The sequence below is a fragment of the Sturnus vulgaris genome, chromosome 5 (genome assembly GCF_052056855.1).
Source record: "Sturnus vulgaris isolate bStuVul1 chromosome 5, bStuVul1.hap1, whole genome shotgun sequence".
Lineage (NCBI taxonomy): Eukaryota > Metazoa > Chordata > Aves > Passeriformes > Sturnidae > Sturnus > Sturnus vulgaris.
Genome location: NC_142247.1, coordinates 7,917,171 through 7,931,257, shown reverse-complemented (window position 1 = coordinate 7,931,257; position 14,087 = coordinate 7,917,171). Strand labels below are relative to the sequence as shown.

At 45.2% G+C, this 14,087-nt stretch overlaps 1 protein-coding gene across 1 annotated transcript; it reads right to left on the bottom strand.

Moving 5' to 3' along the window:
• Positions 1-3,990: 3,990 nt before the first annotated feature.
• GABARAPL1 (GABA type A receptor associated protein like 1) lies at positions 3,991-13,020 on the bottom strand. The gene is made up of 4 exons (XM_014881525.2): positions 12,784-13,020; positions 9,070-9,148; positions 7,966-8,084; positions 3,991-6,655 (listed from the first exon to the last, which is right to left on the bottom strand). The coding sequence occupies exons 1-4, from the start codon at positions 12,871-12,873 to the stop codon at positions 6,590-6,592; spliced, it is 354 nt and encodes a 117-aa protein (XP_014737011.1). The 5' UTR covers positions 12,874-13,020; the 3' UTR covers positions 3,991-6,589.
• Between the last annotated feature and the right edge of the window lie 1,067 nt (positions 13,021-14,087).

Sequence of the window (14,087 nt, the reverse complement as noted above, 5' to 3'; positions counted from 1 at the left end):
TTTCAACACAATCCAGTCCTAGTCAGAGGGGTCCTGCTTTTTCAGACTCTAATTTTCACCTTCAGTTGCAAAGTGTAGAGAAAGAGGGGGATTTCAAGGTTCTTCACCTGTGAAATATGGCTGTGTGTAGTGGGCTTCCTTCTTTCAGGGTCTCCTATGACACAATGCTTTCTTGGCATCCTTTGCACTCCACAGATGAGAGGCACTTCAGTGGGTGTAGACTTTTCTGAGTGCTACAGGTTCTTTTTTCTCTCCTTTTACACTTGCAAGTTTTTCTGTAATCACCTGAAGCCCAGGACTGTGTATTACTCCATGCATTTTTTCCACCCTGTGTTTCACTATTCATTTCCACTCTGTGGTGGGAGGTGTGGCAGAAAAGGTGGATGTGTTTGTGTTCATCTTTGGGATGAGCATGGTGTGATGTACAGTAAATAGCCACACTTCTGGGTGTGTGGGCAAGGTGGTGTGTTCACAGGTGTGTATTCACTGTGGGAATGATATGGGATGAGGCATTTTCAGCCCTGCTCACTGGCTGCAAAATGTCTTTGAACCCCAGGTGATGGAGATAGGGGATGGCTGCTGCATGAGGGAACATCTCAGCCTTCTGTCATCTCTGAGAGAGAAGGTGGCTGGACATCAAAGGGTAAGGAAAGCTTTCTGTTCCTGCTAATCTTGCTAGGAAAAGGGCAGGTGCTACTGGAGGAATAGGATGCTGCAGGATACAAGAGGCAAAGAAAAGATCAAGGGTTTACTCCAAGGAGAACTCCCTTTGTGCAGTGTATACACCATGAACTCCTGATCTCCCTGACATATTAGGAAACACTCTCAAGTTCTGCAGGCAGTTGCCACCCTCTTTTCACCCCCTGTGCTCCATCAGTCCCTTGGGAACAGCATCCATAATGCTGAGCACTAGCAGAGGGATCATATCTGGGAGAGCAAAGCCAGATTTTCAGCAGCAAGAAACAGTCTGCAGATTTGGTGGCAGCTGTGACACTTTCCACATGTGCTGGGAACACTGAATGGAAATGCTTTTGCCCTAGTAAACAGCAGAGAGTTATATCCTCTGCAAACAGTAGGGATTTATTAATGTAGGGATTTACATTCACTGACCTGAAGGTTTGCTGCTACATGGAAAATTGTTAAGGGATCAAGTAGCAAGCTAGCAAACCCAAGGTTTTATTAGCCTGAAAAGGTTCTATCCATTGGCTCAAGGATGGTGAGGCACAAGCACTGATACCTCCTGAAAGCTCTCTAGGCTCCTGAGTGCCATGTGGACACTGCAGGAGGCAGCTCAAGTGACAAAGAGAGGGCTGTGACAAAAAGCCAAAACGAGCAAATGAATCAGATCAGTTTTTCGTTCTTATAATTCAGTACATTAAATCTTAATGCAGTTCTAGTAATGTCCTCACTTGAAAGTTAGGACTTGTTCTTCCCCTGCTACCATGTATCACTATTTTTTGGCATTTATTAACAATCTTTTAATTCCCAAAGAAAAATACAGCACACAGATGGCATTGGCCAGAGAGCAAAATCAGGGAGAATCAGATCCTTCCTTTACAGAAAGGTGCTGCAAGATCCAGCTTTTTCAGTAGATTAACCAATTCCTGTAACACATCTATATCCAGGCCTGAGCTGTGCTTTGGGATGCCTGCAAGCTTCTAGAAACACAAACAGATCCTAAGATTGGCTTGTTCATGGTCAGCTGTTCTCTGCTTGGGTCAGTCCTGCAAGTGCCATGCCAGCAATGAGCTCTCCAGTCACTCTGTGCTTCACCCTGGGGAGGCATTCATCTGAGACTGAGTGACAACAATGAGCTGGGCTTTCTCCCTCTGGTAGTCTCATTTCTGTTTTAATCAGTGTTCCTTTCATCTCAGACATGACTGTTTTATAGAAGAGAAAACATCAATGTTTAGCATGATTTGGGACTTTTTATATTAGTCCATATATGTCCTTCATAGTGATGTTGTAAGGCCCCAAGTTAAGTGATCTCTTAACTTGGGTAGTCTCTGCTCCAGGAAAATGTTTTCTTCAAAGGAAAGCATCGTGATGACTGGAGAAAGGATCCCAGGTGCAGTGACAGTGACCAAGGCAGAGAATTAATTATTTAACCTCTCTAAAACAGCTGAGCTCATCATTTCCCCTAGGCCTTGCTTTAATACCATTTCTATAACCCACAGAACAAAGGTTATAAATAAAACAGCCTTGGAGCACAAGCTAATATTCCACATCTGGACCAGGTAAATTACATTCATATTTTGTGTTAGTGCCTCTCAGCAATGGCCCTGATACAAACATGCAAAGCAGCATGGCAGGTACAAAAATCCCTGTGGCACCATTATCCTAGGAAAGGGGTGAGAGGGGGAGTGGGAGATGACTACTCATATATACTTTACACCACTTTTCTACTTGAGCCAACAGACAATACCAAAACCACACAGAAAAATCTTCAGTGTATTTGCAACTGAAATTCAAATTATTTCAACTAATAGTGTATGCTTTTAGCTGCCCATGTATGCCCATCTGGCTGTAGTCACAGCACCCTTGTGCCATACAGGGACAGCTTGTTTCAGTCACAGTGGTGGATATGAGCAAAGAAATTGCTGCTATGGGCAGGCTCCAATGCAGCATGAATTACTGCTTCTCTCTCGGTAGCAGCAACAGAAGCTCTCACAGTGCTTCCCCTCTGTGCAGCAAGAAGAAAGGGTCCTATTAAGCACAGCAAGTTTTATTCCTGTGAATTTCAGTGGTGTAATTCTTGACTTTATCACTCCAAGCAACTCCCCTGCTCAGTGCTCAGGAGCCAACAGTCCAGTCTCTCTGGAGCATCACCATGGCCCCTTCCTGCCCCCTCAGCCAGAGGGACCCACACAAACCACAGGTGACATGGAAGGAGGGAGGGAGAGGCAGGAAGTGGCATGCCTGTCACTGCTTCTCCAGATGACAGCATGCATCCCTTTCCTCTTCACACCCTGCCAGAGCCTGGCTTGGAGTCATGGTGCTCAACAAATGGCACCTGCTGGTTTAGCCAGCTCCCAGCAGGACTCCTTCCCCCTCAGCACACATGGAAATATCCACATGGAAAAGCAGCCTCCTTTGTCACTACTGCAGGCTTCCTTTTCAAGGAATCCCAGATTTCCTTATCTTTGCTCTCCTACCTTTAGAGGCTTTGTGGCATGGCGGACCCCTTGGGCCTCTCCCACTTCTTCCCATGGCAAGTTCCACCTTAGCCTGGCCTGTGGTGACACATGAAGGACAAGTGGCTCTGTGAGGGACGTGGCTGGCACAGCCAGAGGTGGTGACAAGCCCCATCTATAGGTGATGAGGCAGGAGTCTCACCGGCAGGCCAGGGCCCAGCAAAGGCAGGGCTGAGGGCAGGGCCTCAGAGGGCTCATGGCTGAGCAGGGCTGAGGGCAGGGCCTCAGAGGGCTCATGGCTGAGCAGGGCTGAGGGCAGGGCCTCAGAGGGCTCATGGCTGAGCAGGGCTGAGGGCAAGGCCACAGCAGGCTCATGGCAGCACAAGGCTGAAGGCAGCTGCAGGCCAGCCCTGCTGCAGCAGTGCCAGCATAGATGGCCACAGTCCTGAGGGGCTGACGAAGTGCCAGCACAGGTGCCTATAGTTCTGGCCCATCGAGACAGGTGGCCCAAGGTGCCTGGCAGGGACAGGCAGGGCTGGTGACGCCCCCAGGACCCATCATTGTTCAGGGCCTTAAAATGGCAGAAAATGCATCAGTGTGTTCATTATGCATCTTAAGACTTTCTTACATCATCCAGGTCTAATTAAATTCCCATTGGTGACATGGCAAGACACAGCTAGATGTGTATATGACAGTATCACTAAAAATAGGAGAGATGGGACTTGTCCTGGTCAACAGGACAGAGTAAATCTGGAGTTGTGGGAAAAAGCACTAGCAGAAGTCCTGACAAAGTTGTCCCTTTATTTACAAGACAACATTGTGAAGAAATGCTAGCCACTCATTTTGGACCAATCTGTGATTTTCAAATGCATCTTTATTGGTAAGTTGATTAAGCTCTAGTCTGAACTTTATTTTACAAGAACCAGCAGCTAACCAACACAAAAAAATTACCATCATTACCTTGTACAATACTAGCACAAAAACAAAAATGCCACAATTCAGTTGAAAGAACTGTAAAAGAACTAAATCAAATCTTAAACTCTACATGTAACAAACAGTTGTGATTAGTCCCACGTGTCATTTATAAACCCAGCAGCGGGAGGGGAGGACTGAACACAAAACCAAGCACCCCAGATGCCAATTCTTTCTCCCCTGAGTGTGCTTAACCACGTGCTTGGCATGAACAAGTGGGACAGCAGCAGTGATGCACACCATCTGCCTGTGTCTTCTCTTTTATCCTAGAAAGCCTCCTGGGTCTGTTCTCTGCTTCAGAACATCCAGAGCTTCCTAAAACAAGAGACTGATGCAGATTTGCACCCAAAGGATGTGATGAAAGCCTGGTAGTTGAAGGAGAGTGAGTCTAAAAGAGAGGACTGAGCAGTGCAGGCAGAAACTGAAGTTAGATTTAAGTTGGCAGTAGGTACAACTCATCCAAACACATTTATTCCAGATGAACACAGGATGGAACAGCAAACCTGAAGTTCAGGATATAATACTGGGGATATTACGCCAACAACTTCATCATTTGCTCCCTCATTTTCTGTCTGCATCCTTTGTGGTTCCTCCCTTCTCTCCCATTTTTATGGTACTTCCCACCCCACACAGGCAGTAACCCTCCTGCCCTGCCACGCTGCCCTCCCTGACCTTCACACAGTTCTGCCAGTAACTCCCACCTGACACTCCCATCAGCTCTCCTGCCTCATGCACCTCCACATAACAACAGTCAGAGAAGGCTGAAACCTGATTTCCTGCTCCCCACACTCAGAGAAACACTCATCTTGATTTCTCATTCCTGAGGAACACAGGGAATGGTGATCTAACTTTACAGATAAGTAAACTGAGCAAATGCCTTTAACTTAATTTGGAATTCACCTGTATTCTCCATCCTTCTTTTCTTGTCCTTCCTCTTGGTCCCTCTCTTAAATGTAGGAATGTTTACAGTACTTCAGGCCTAGTTCTCTGATTTTTAGATAAGACCCCAGAATTTTCCTGAAAGTCAGCTCACACTCCAAGACCTATTCCTTCATCATAGTTACGGCAGTAATGGGAAAATCTGCTGTTCATGCCACTGGGAAGAAACTGCTTTGGCACGACAGCATAAGGCTTGCACAGGACTGCACCCATCTGACACCCTTCTAAGAACAACACTGGCTTAAAACAAAGTAAGAAAAAAAAACTACAGATAATCTATTCCCTTTTCCCTTCAAGTCTAAAAGAACCTCTCCTGTGGCATAGAGAGGCACTGTTACCCAATCACAAAAAGCCAGCAAAGCACACGTGGCAGTGACTGATTTCCTACGTTTGTGCACGTGGTGCAAGGGCTATACAGGGATGAGACATGGAAGGGAAGGCTAAACCTATAGGAATTCTGCCATCTTCAAATTTGCAGAAGACTGGTACAAGGACAACACTGATAGATAATTTTCTGTGTTCACCAAAAACAAGACCACTAGTAGTTAGTTGCCTTAATGCACAGCAAGGGTGACTAAAGTTAGGTATCAGGAAAAGCAGTCTCACTTGTAGGCTAGCTAGGAACTGAAAGACAATCTCAGCAGCCTCCAGGATCTTCCTCAGTGAAGTTCAGTAAGACCAAGTTTGATGAGCAGCCATGGTGGACATGTTTGGGATACTCAGTCCTGTCTCAGACCTGGCGTGGGCTCTTGAGGTCCTTTCTAACCCTGTGCTTACGAGTTTATCAGTTGACTACACTGACAAGAACAAAAGGGTCATTTTTTCTGTCCAGCAGTTTAAATTAAAGCAACAAAGGGAAAAAAATATTGAAGAATCTTTCCTTCCTTTCCCCAACCTTCATGTGTCACAGCTGAGGAGTTCCCAGCCTTAGAATTAGCCCTTCTAATACTGATGGACAGAGCTACCAGCCCTTCTAATACTGATGGAAATGATGGGAAACACAATCATCTTGGAACAATTCACAGGTAGCAGCTGGAGTGAGGACTGTCAGCACGGGACAGCCTTGTGTGGGCAGAGTGAAGTGTTTCACAGCTCATGGAATGGGAGCCATGGACAAGACAGGACAAGGTCAGTGTACAATACATGGCATGCCTTCTTCATCCAATGAAAGGGTTACATGAAAATGGCCATCCTGCCCAGTCACTCTCCTGGAGCTTCACTATGCTGGCTTGTCTAGCAGCCTCCAGCACTAACTACTTCCAGCTGTGGCAAGAGAAGAATTGTGAACAGTGGAGTTTCCCCACCCCCCAGTGTGGAACTTCTCATTAGTCTTCAAGTTCACCCTGTCCCCCTACCCCGACTCCCCTCACTTTAAAAAATAATGGTTACAATTAATGGGTGGAAGCTGATGACATTGTGCATGTGGTTCACTTCCAGTTCTCTTTTTCTCTTCTCATGCATCCTCCTCCTGCCTCTCCAGCAATCCCCTCCCCACCAATCCATTCCATCAGTCCATCCAGCCTGCATGCCTGGGGGGCTGCTGCTCACTTGCCATAGACGCTCTCATCGCTGTAGGCCACATAGAGAAAATAGTCCTCCTCGTGGTTATCCTGCCAGGGGACAAAGGGACAGAGTGAGGAGCCAAAGCTGGAAACTCACTGCATGTGAGAAAGCCCAGCCCAGAGTCCATTGTAACATGAACAGGTAACTTCTCTTTCACTGCTCCTCTCCGTTTACATCAAAGGCTTTGCTTCCCAAGACCAAAGAGAACTCTGGCCACAGCTCTGCTTCTACATACAGGCAGGACACATTTCTGTACACAGGGAATTTACTTGAAAATCCACAGCCAGGCTGTATTGCAAGCATGCAACAGAAACATCTCTGACTGTTCACCAGTATCTCAGCAGTGGTATGGTCCCAAGATCAAGAGAGAGACTTGGAAGGATTTAACAAGTGAAAAATCACCTCTAGATGGTATTTTTATTCAGAACACTTTGATAAGTGGCTGTATTTCTAAGTCCTGTTTTACGTAAGGGCAGTAGAGCTGAGATGATTACACTGACAGAATTTCTGCCAAGTGCCAGCAACAGAGATCTGACCTCAGCTCTGGATGGTCAGACACTTTCCTTCTACATTGGAAAGCACCCTGCCTATGTTGTCTTTTATTATCTTCATCAGTACACAGACTGATGAAGTGTCCAGTTATTGTCAAAAAATGACAGGCCAAACAAGGCTCACAGCACCACGCCAGAGCTCTTTCATTAAAACACCCAGCAGAAGGAGAAATCAAGGAGAAATCAATCCAGGCTGTAAACCACCCATGATATAATGACTACAGAACTGAGAAATATGGCCATCCAATACGCCTTTAAGGTTGATCAAATAACACTGCTGAATAGAAATAGCGGGCAGCAATGCTCACAGCATCCTACATAATCCTCACTTACATGGTACATGTGACAAAAAAGTAATTCTAGACAAAGAATTAGTGCTCCTTAAGAAAATACTTTTAGACAGATGGATGCCCAGTGATACTGGCCTTTTCACTGTTTTTTTTTTTACTTACTTTTAATGGCTAAAAGGAAATCTCTTGTATACACACCAAAACCTACGTTCTCCACCCTCCCCAGCCTGTGAAAACGAAGTGGTTTATTTCAATACTTTGTTAAAGTAGTAGGACCAATTTATCACTGCTGGGGCAACTATTTGCCACAGTCCTTTCAGCTAGCAAACAACTAGTTGAATTGATAAGGCTCCCCAGGCTCCTAACTGGGGGATGGAACTCCCCAGATCAGGTAATGGAATACAGCTCAGGGAAAGGTGGTCCCCATGTTGAGGCATCTGTGACCAAGTTGAAACCACTGACACTTCTGGACATTGTTCTTGCCAACAAAAGGCAAGAGAAAAGGGCCAGGCTTACCTCATACAGCTGGCCCATGGTTGCACTGGTGGGAGGGATGGTGTTATTGACAAAGAAAAACAAAGCATCTTCTGGCCTCAGGTGGATCCGCTTTCGGATTAAGAAGTAGAACTGGCCAACTGAGGAGGAACAAAGAATGCCTTAGATGCAGAAGGAATGTTGGAGTGAGTTTTTTGTGTTGTTGGTGTTTATTTTTGTATTTTATCCCTAACCATGGCTGCTTTCTTTTAGTGGTGGAAGTCACATGCTGTATATAAAAAGTAGGGGAAAATGAACAATGCAGGGGAAAAAAGCAATAGAAGAAAGCAGTAATTTCATGACTGTAACCACATGAGCAGCCAATCCACTCAGAGCTGGCAGTTTCTCAAGTACACACCTCATGCCACGTCCTGTCCAAATCCACACTCTACATATTATGGTATGAAATGCTTTACTGAGGGGATTGGTGGGAAGACTTTTAACTAGCTTAACCTTTAAATCCTACAGATCAAAGACACCTTAGAGAATTTAGCCTTGGTGTAAATGGTTATACCATTCCTGAAAAAGAAATTCTTATTATTTACTTGAACTACATTGCACAAGAAAGTTTTTCACAGTCCAGTAAATACTGCATGAAGAAGAAATGCTGCTCCTTTAAGTCATTCACGTTCTTAAATAAAAACAGATGCAATCACACTCAAGATTACCATGACCATTCAGAAAAAGAACTTTGCAGCTATGACTACAGCCACAGGGGTGGAAAAGGGTGGAACTATTGCAAGAACCTGTCTCTTCCTGCAACAAGAGTACAGCCTCTGGCAACTCTGCAGCTAGGTCATCATTGACTGGTGATGATGACACTGCCCATGATACACAATTTAGTCACTGTCATCGTGGTTAGAACTCAGCTGTGACATGCTAGCTGAGCTATTGAGATACCTCAAAAAAATCTCAGGGAATTCTGCATGTTGTAATCCAGGCTATAAAGTATAAATATAACAAGGACAGAAGATAAACGAGATGTTGAGCCTGTCTGGATATTTTCTTTGTGCTGATCACAAAGTAAAAAGCACTCCTGAGACCTTCTCACTGAAAATCAGGAAGAAAGGAGGTAGACATTGTTACCTGTGAGGTCAGAAGGCACGAGATACTTTCTTTTGTCTAAGTCAGGTACTCTGGCTTTGGGTGCTTTTTCCACTATTACCTGGAAAGGGAGAGAGAGAGAGAGAAAGCAAGAAACAGATGATGAGTATCATAAACCAGAATGGTTCAAAAAGCATCAGCGAATAAGGATATTATCCTTTGATTGTGCTACCAGGCCTTTAGGTATTTAATCTGTAACAAATACACAACATTAAAGAACTCACAGGTGAGATGACTTTAAGCAGAAGAACAGAAGACAACTTAAAATCGCTCCCAATAGCTGTGATGGGAGCCCAGGGCTGTAGCAGTAAGCGTGGTGAGTGAAAAAAAAGAGTCCAGACATAAAAATAAACCATAATGGCTGAGAAAAAAAAAAAAATAGGACACCTTGATGTTCTCAATTCAGGTTAATTTTGTGTGAAGAAGCTGTCAGGAGGCTAATACATGAACACAAGTAAGTTAAACTCTTTCCAGGTTACAGTTCCAAACTGCCTTGCACAAAATCGGCCCTACTCCCAGTAGTCCCACATCCTAATTTCTACTTTCACCAATACCAAGTGCTCTAAAATGAAGAAAAGAATTACAGAGAAACTACAGCTCACTAGGGATATTTTTTTTAAATCTCCAGTTCTTCAGGAGTTATGGTCTACTCTGAAATTAATATCCTTTAAATTTATTATCCATATTTCACATAGCTATGGACATTTCCTTAATCACATAAACATACAACAAAGAATTAATACCAGCCTACTGTCTGGGCAACTGGACCCACAGAGACCTCTGACACACAATACTAATTTCCTTATATTTTAACACAGAAAAATACAAAGCTCAGCAGCTTTTAGATCAAACAGACCAAGAGGTCTTCTGCTAAAATGTAACTTTTGTTAGCAGAGTTAGGCAAAATATTTACCTCAGAGGCAGGAAGTATTCCAAAGTGACCTGATCTCCTTTTCCATTGAAACCTTTGGAACTACTGTGTTTGTGCAGAAAAAAAATGCAGGCTTTTTTGTGATATGTATTTTTGAACTGGTAAAAGATACATCACATTTCAATCTATGTGGTTTGCTGTTCTGTAGAAGACATTCTGACCACTGAAACTAAATCTAAAGCTGGATTTTCTGAACTTCCTAAACTTTTAAATTTCCTTAGACCCCATAATTGTAAATACTCCACCTGAGACACTGTGGGACTAATTTCTAAGGGTTCCATGCTCCCATAACTCTTTGGTAACCCAAATCAGCAAATACAGCTGTTGTGTAAGAGAGCAAGTTGAACTGCTGTGGACTAAGCTTTGTTTGGAAGCAAAATGATGTTGCCTCACCAGCGAGACACCATGCAAGAACAAAATGTTATCATGAGCTTGGTGTATTTAGCCTGGACATGGTGCTATGCTAACCTGAATCTTTCTAGAGCCAAGTGAGTGTCTGCAAAATATCTCACACCAGAGAGGTACCAACTACGACATCTTTTCCCCATGCTCCATTGCAATGTGGCCAACACAGCCAAACTCCCCGTAATTTCCAGGTTTGATTTTAAAATAGAAACATGGTTGCCTGAGCTACTTCAAGATTTTCAAGTCCCTAAGTTAGAAGTACTAGGCACTCAAGCTCCTTCAGGCTGTTGGAGGTAGGACATGCATTTCTGTACAAGATACAGTTGGTAAATGCTGTGAGGGAAGGACAGTACCACAATCTCACTGAACAGGTGCAGGCTGAAGAGCAACAGCACTTTTCACGTTTTTTACCAGCACGGCCAAACAAGGCAGTATTAAACACAATAAATTGCAGGGGGAAAAAACCTTTAGTTCTTGCCCCCAATTAAAAAAACTACTGACAAACCAAGCTGCTTGCTGTGACTACCCAGACCTGGGGGAGGCAGGGGGGGATTGCAGATTGGTCATTAGATAATAAGGAAAAGAAGCCATACCTGTAAGAATGAGGTGAGTGTTGGGGTTTCTAAGTCCCTAGGAAAGATTTAAATCAGATCACCACTGATTTAAGAGATCTTAAGAGACATCTCCCTCCTGCAAAGATGCAGGGAAGGAATGGAAGTGCTCTACTGATCTGACTGGCAACTGCAGTCAGTTTGCTGGATAATGCAGGTTATCTCTTCTGAAGCACTAAACCATTCACATACATTAAAAAACCTACCAGGAAAATCCAAAGGGCAGAATACAGACTATCTATGTTTGTGTTGTTGTTGTGATAATGCAGGGCAATAAAGTCTCATCAGAATGCTGAGATGTATCACGGCACTGCAGCGTAGGCAGCCAAAAGGATGACATCTTCAAGGATCCTGCTGTCAGGAAGGGCAGACACAGAAGTGAAGAACAGAGTGCTGCATTCATTTCTTTGTATGCAGCTCTGACAAGAGGCTATCCCTAATAATTCATATCTGGGCCTTGCCATGAATCATTTCCAATTATCCTTAACTCCAGCACACCTTGTTATTCTGGTCCTGGTTTTCTTTACAAAGTTCTGCTGATGCCCTCCCTGTCTTGACCTCCTTTACCTCCTGCCAGACTGGGCCTCGTCCTGGGCTCCCCACAGGGTTCTTCCTGACACATTTGTCATGACCCACTGTGCAATCTGCCATGTTAATCCTCAATTTACACCTTGTCTCACGCCAGGCCTACAGAGCCCTCATCACGAATACCCAACCTCATACACTTCAAGCTGACCTGCTGAATGCTCAACCTATGCTATGCCAGGCCTACCAAAAAGAGAGAACAAAAGCATCCGAATACTGACTTGCAAAAACTTTTTCAAGTCCATTTGAGGGTCATTCCTCAGATAAAAAATGCAGCTAGCCTGCAGGGAAAACATGGGGTATAACTGTTCCCCTTTGTCATTAGTTTTACAGAGGGAGTACCAGTTTTTTCAAATGCAGTACATTTGTGCAGTAAATCTAGGGCACACCTCTCCAGTGGGGATGGAAAAAAAAAAACAACTTGCAAAATGTTTATTAAAAAGGAAAAAACACTCTACACTTAATTAGATTTGTCACTTCTTTTTTTTTTTTTGGTCTCAATAATTATTCGGAATTATGAAGCCAGAAGTTTCCCACAGGCACTCCAAAGGGGCCTAAGAATGAGGAAGCAAAATTTAGCTAGATGACCTTGCATTCCAAGTGACATTTTCTCCACAGGATGATTAAACAGGAGGGCAAAAGGATCGAGAAGTATAATTTTTCTGCTCATGCAAAGGAAAAGAGCAAGGCTATATCGAAAAGACAAGCCAAGCTGAAGTAAAATAAAAATAGCAGGGCCCTATGAGATGACCCGGATGCAGACTATGTTTAGTATGAAGAATACCCGGTTAACCCGCTCACCGATCTCCATTTTCACAGAAACAAGGGTGAGCTCCTTCCTCACTCACCCCCACGCATGCCAGGAAAAGATCAGCAGCGTTCCCACTGTGGAGTTACTGCGGATCCCAGGGAAAAAGGTGAATTCCACCCCGCAGCCACCCACCCACACTGCAGCCCTTCCCGCATCATAAACAGCCCCAGCTTTGCACTAAGGAGAAAAGCAGCCGGGGATTTAAATCAGATCAGCGAGATCACGATCGTCTGTACTAAACTCATTCCTTTCGCCTTCAAAACAAGGCGAGCAGCAGCCGACGGCCAGCACGGAAAACAAAGGCGGCCGAGCCCGGGCCCGCAGCCATGGCCGCCCTGGCAGCGCGCACTCACGGGGACTCTGTCGGGATATTTCTTCCGGATCTTCTCCCCTTCTTTTTTCCTGTACTCGAACGGGTGGTCTTCCTTGTACTGGAACTTCATAGCGCCGAGCTATCCCTCCGCTCGCGGCGGCTGCTGCTGCGGCTACTGCGGCTGCCTCCGCCCCGGCCGGCCCTGCCCACAGAGCTCCGCCCTCCCCGGCCGGCCCTGCCCACAGAGCTCCGCCCGCCGAGCTCCGGCCGCTCCCGCCTCACGGGGAGCCGCCCCCACACAGCGCCGCTCTGACGTCACGGACAGGCGCCGCCCGGTGTGACGTCACGGACAGGCGCCCTCCGCCGCCGAGCCGTGGCGTGACGTCACGCGGAGGCGCCCCCCCGAGTCGAGCCACGCTTTGACGTCACGGGGAGAGGTGGGAGTACAAGGAGGGGCGTTCTGTTCGTGCATTGATTTATTGCCCGGCAATACGTAAACAACAAATATTTTAAAACATTTTTAAAATTATTATTTTTTATTTTATTTTTTAATTTTTTTTTTAAATTTTAAAGGCCGCCCGGCCTCTGCAGCATGACTCAGGGGTTCTAAACACCGTGCCCACCGCCCTGTGGGGACACGGCCCGGGGCTCCCCGGGTGACACCTGAGTCTCTGACAGCCCCACTTGTCCAAATGAACGGGAGCTGTGCTCTCCGCTGCTGCGAGATGGAACACCAAAATAAAAATAAAATATTGTTTGTTCTCGGGCCGTCCCCGTGGCTGTTGGATTGTTGCCTTGTTTGTAGCATCTCAGTGCCATGTGATGTGTCACAGCAGATGCACGCTGCAAAGAGCAGACAGCTAAAGGTAACAGAGTGCAAACAAGCCAAAACAGCAAGCCAGTTTTGGCCCAGTTACTCAACTGGCACATACAGTATCCGAGTTTCTTTCCCCCTAGGAATAGATCGACTTACAATTATTCACTGATCAGCAGAAGAGCAGATATTAATGAATGGCTCAGCATGCTCAAATCAGGACAAAAATCAATTGCTGCTACCCTAGAGACAATTAATTGGATTGTTTTAAATTATTTTTTCTTTGCATGCTTGGCCCAGAGGAAGCAGAATTTTGTCAAGGCTGATCTTTTATCTGTACAGGTGTTTCAGTTGTAGTAGAATATGAGTGGAAGGGCCAGATGCATAATGTGATTCTCCATGGCCACACCAAAGGCAGAGGTGAAAAGACCCAGATTTCCTAATTCAACCCCGTGTCTTGACTGAGGATGAACAGGGGCAGGAAAAGGTGTGTTGGGGTGTGATTTTTCTCACCTGAATCACGACACCTA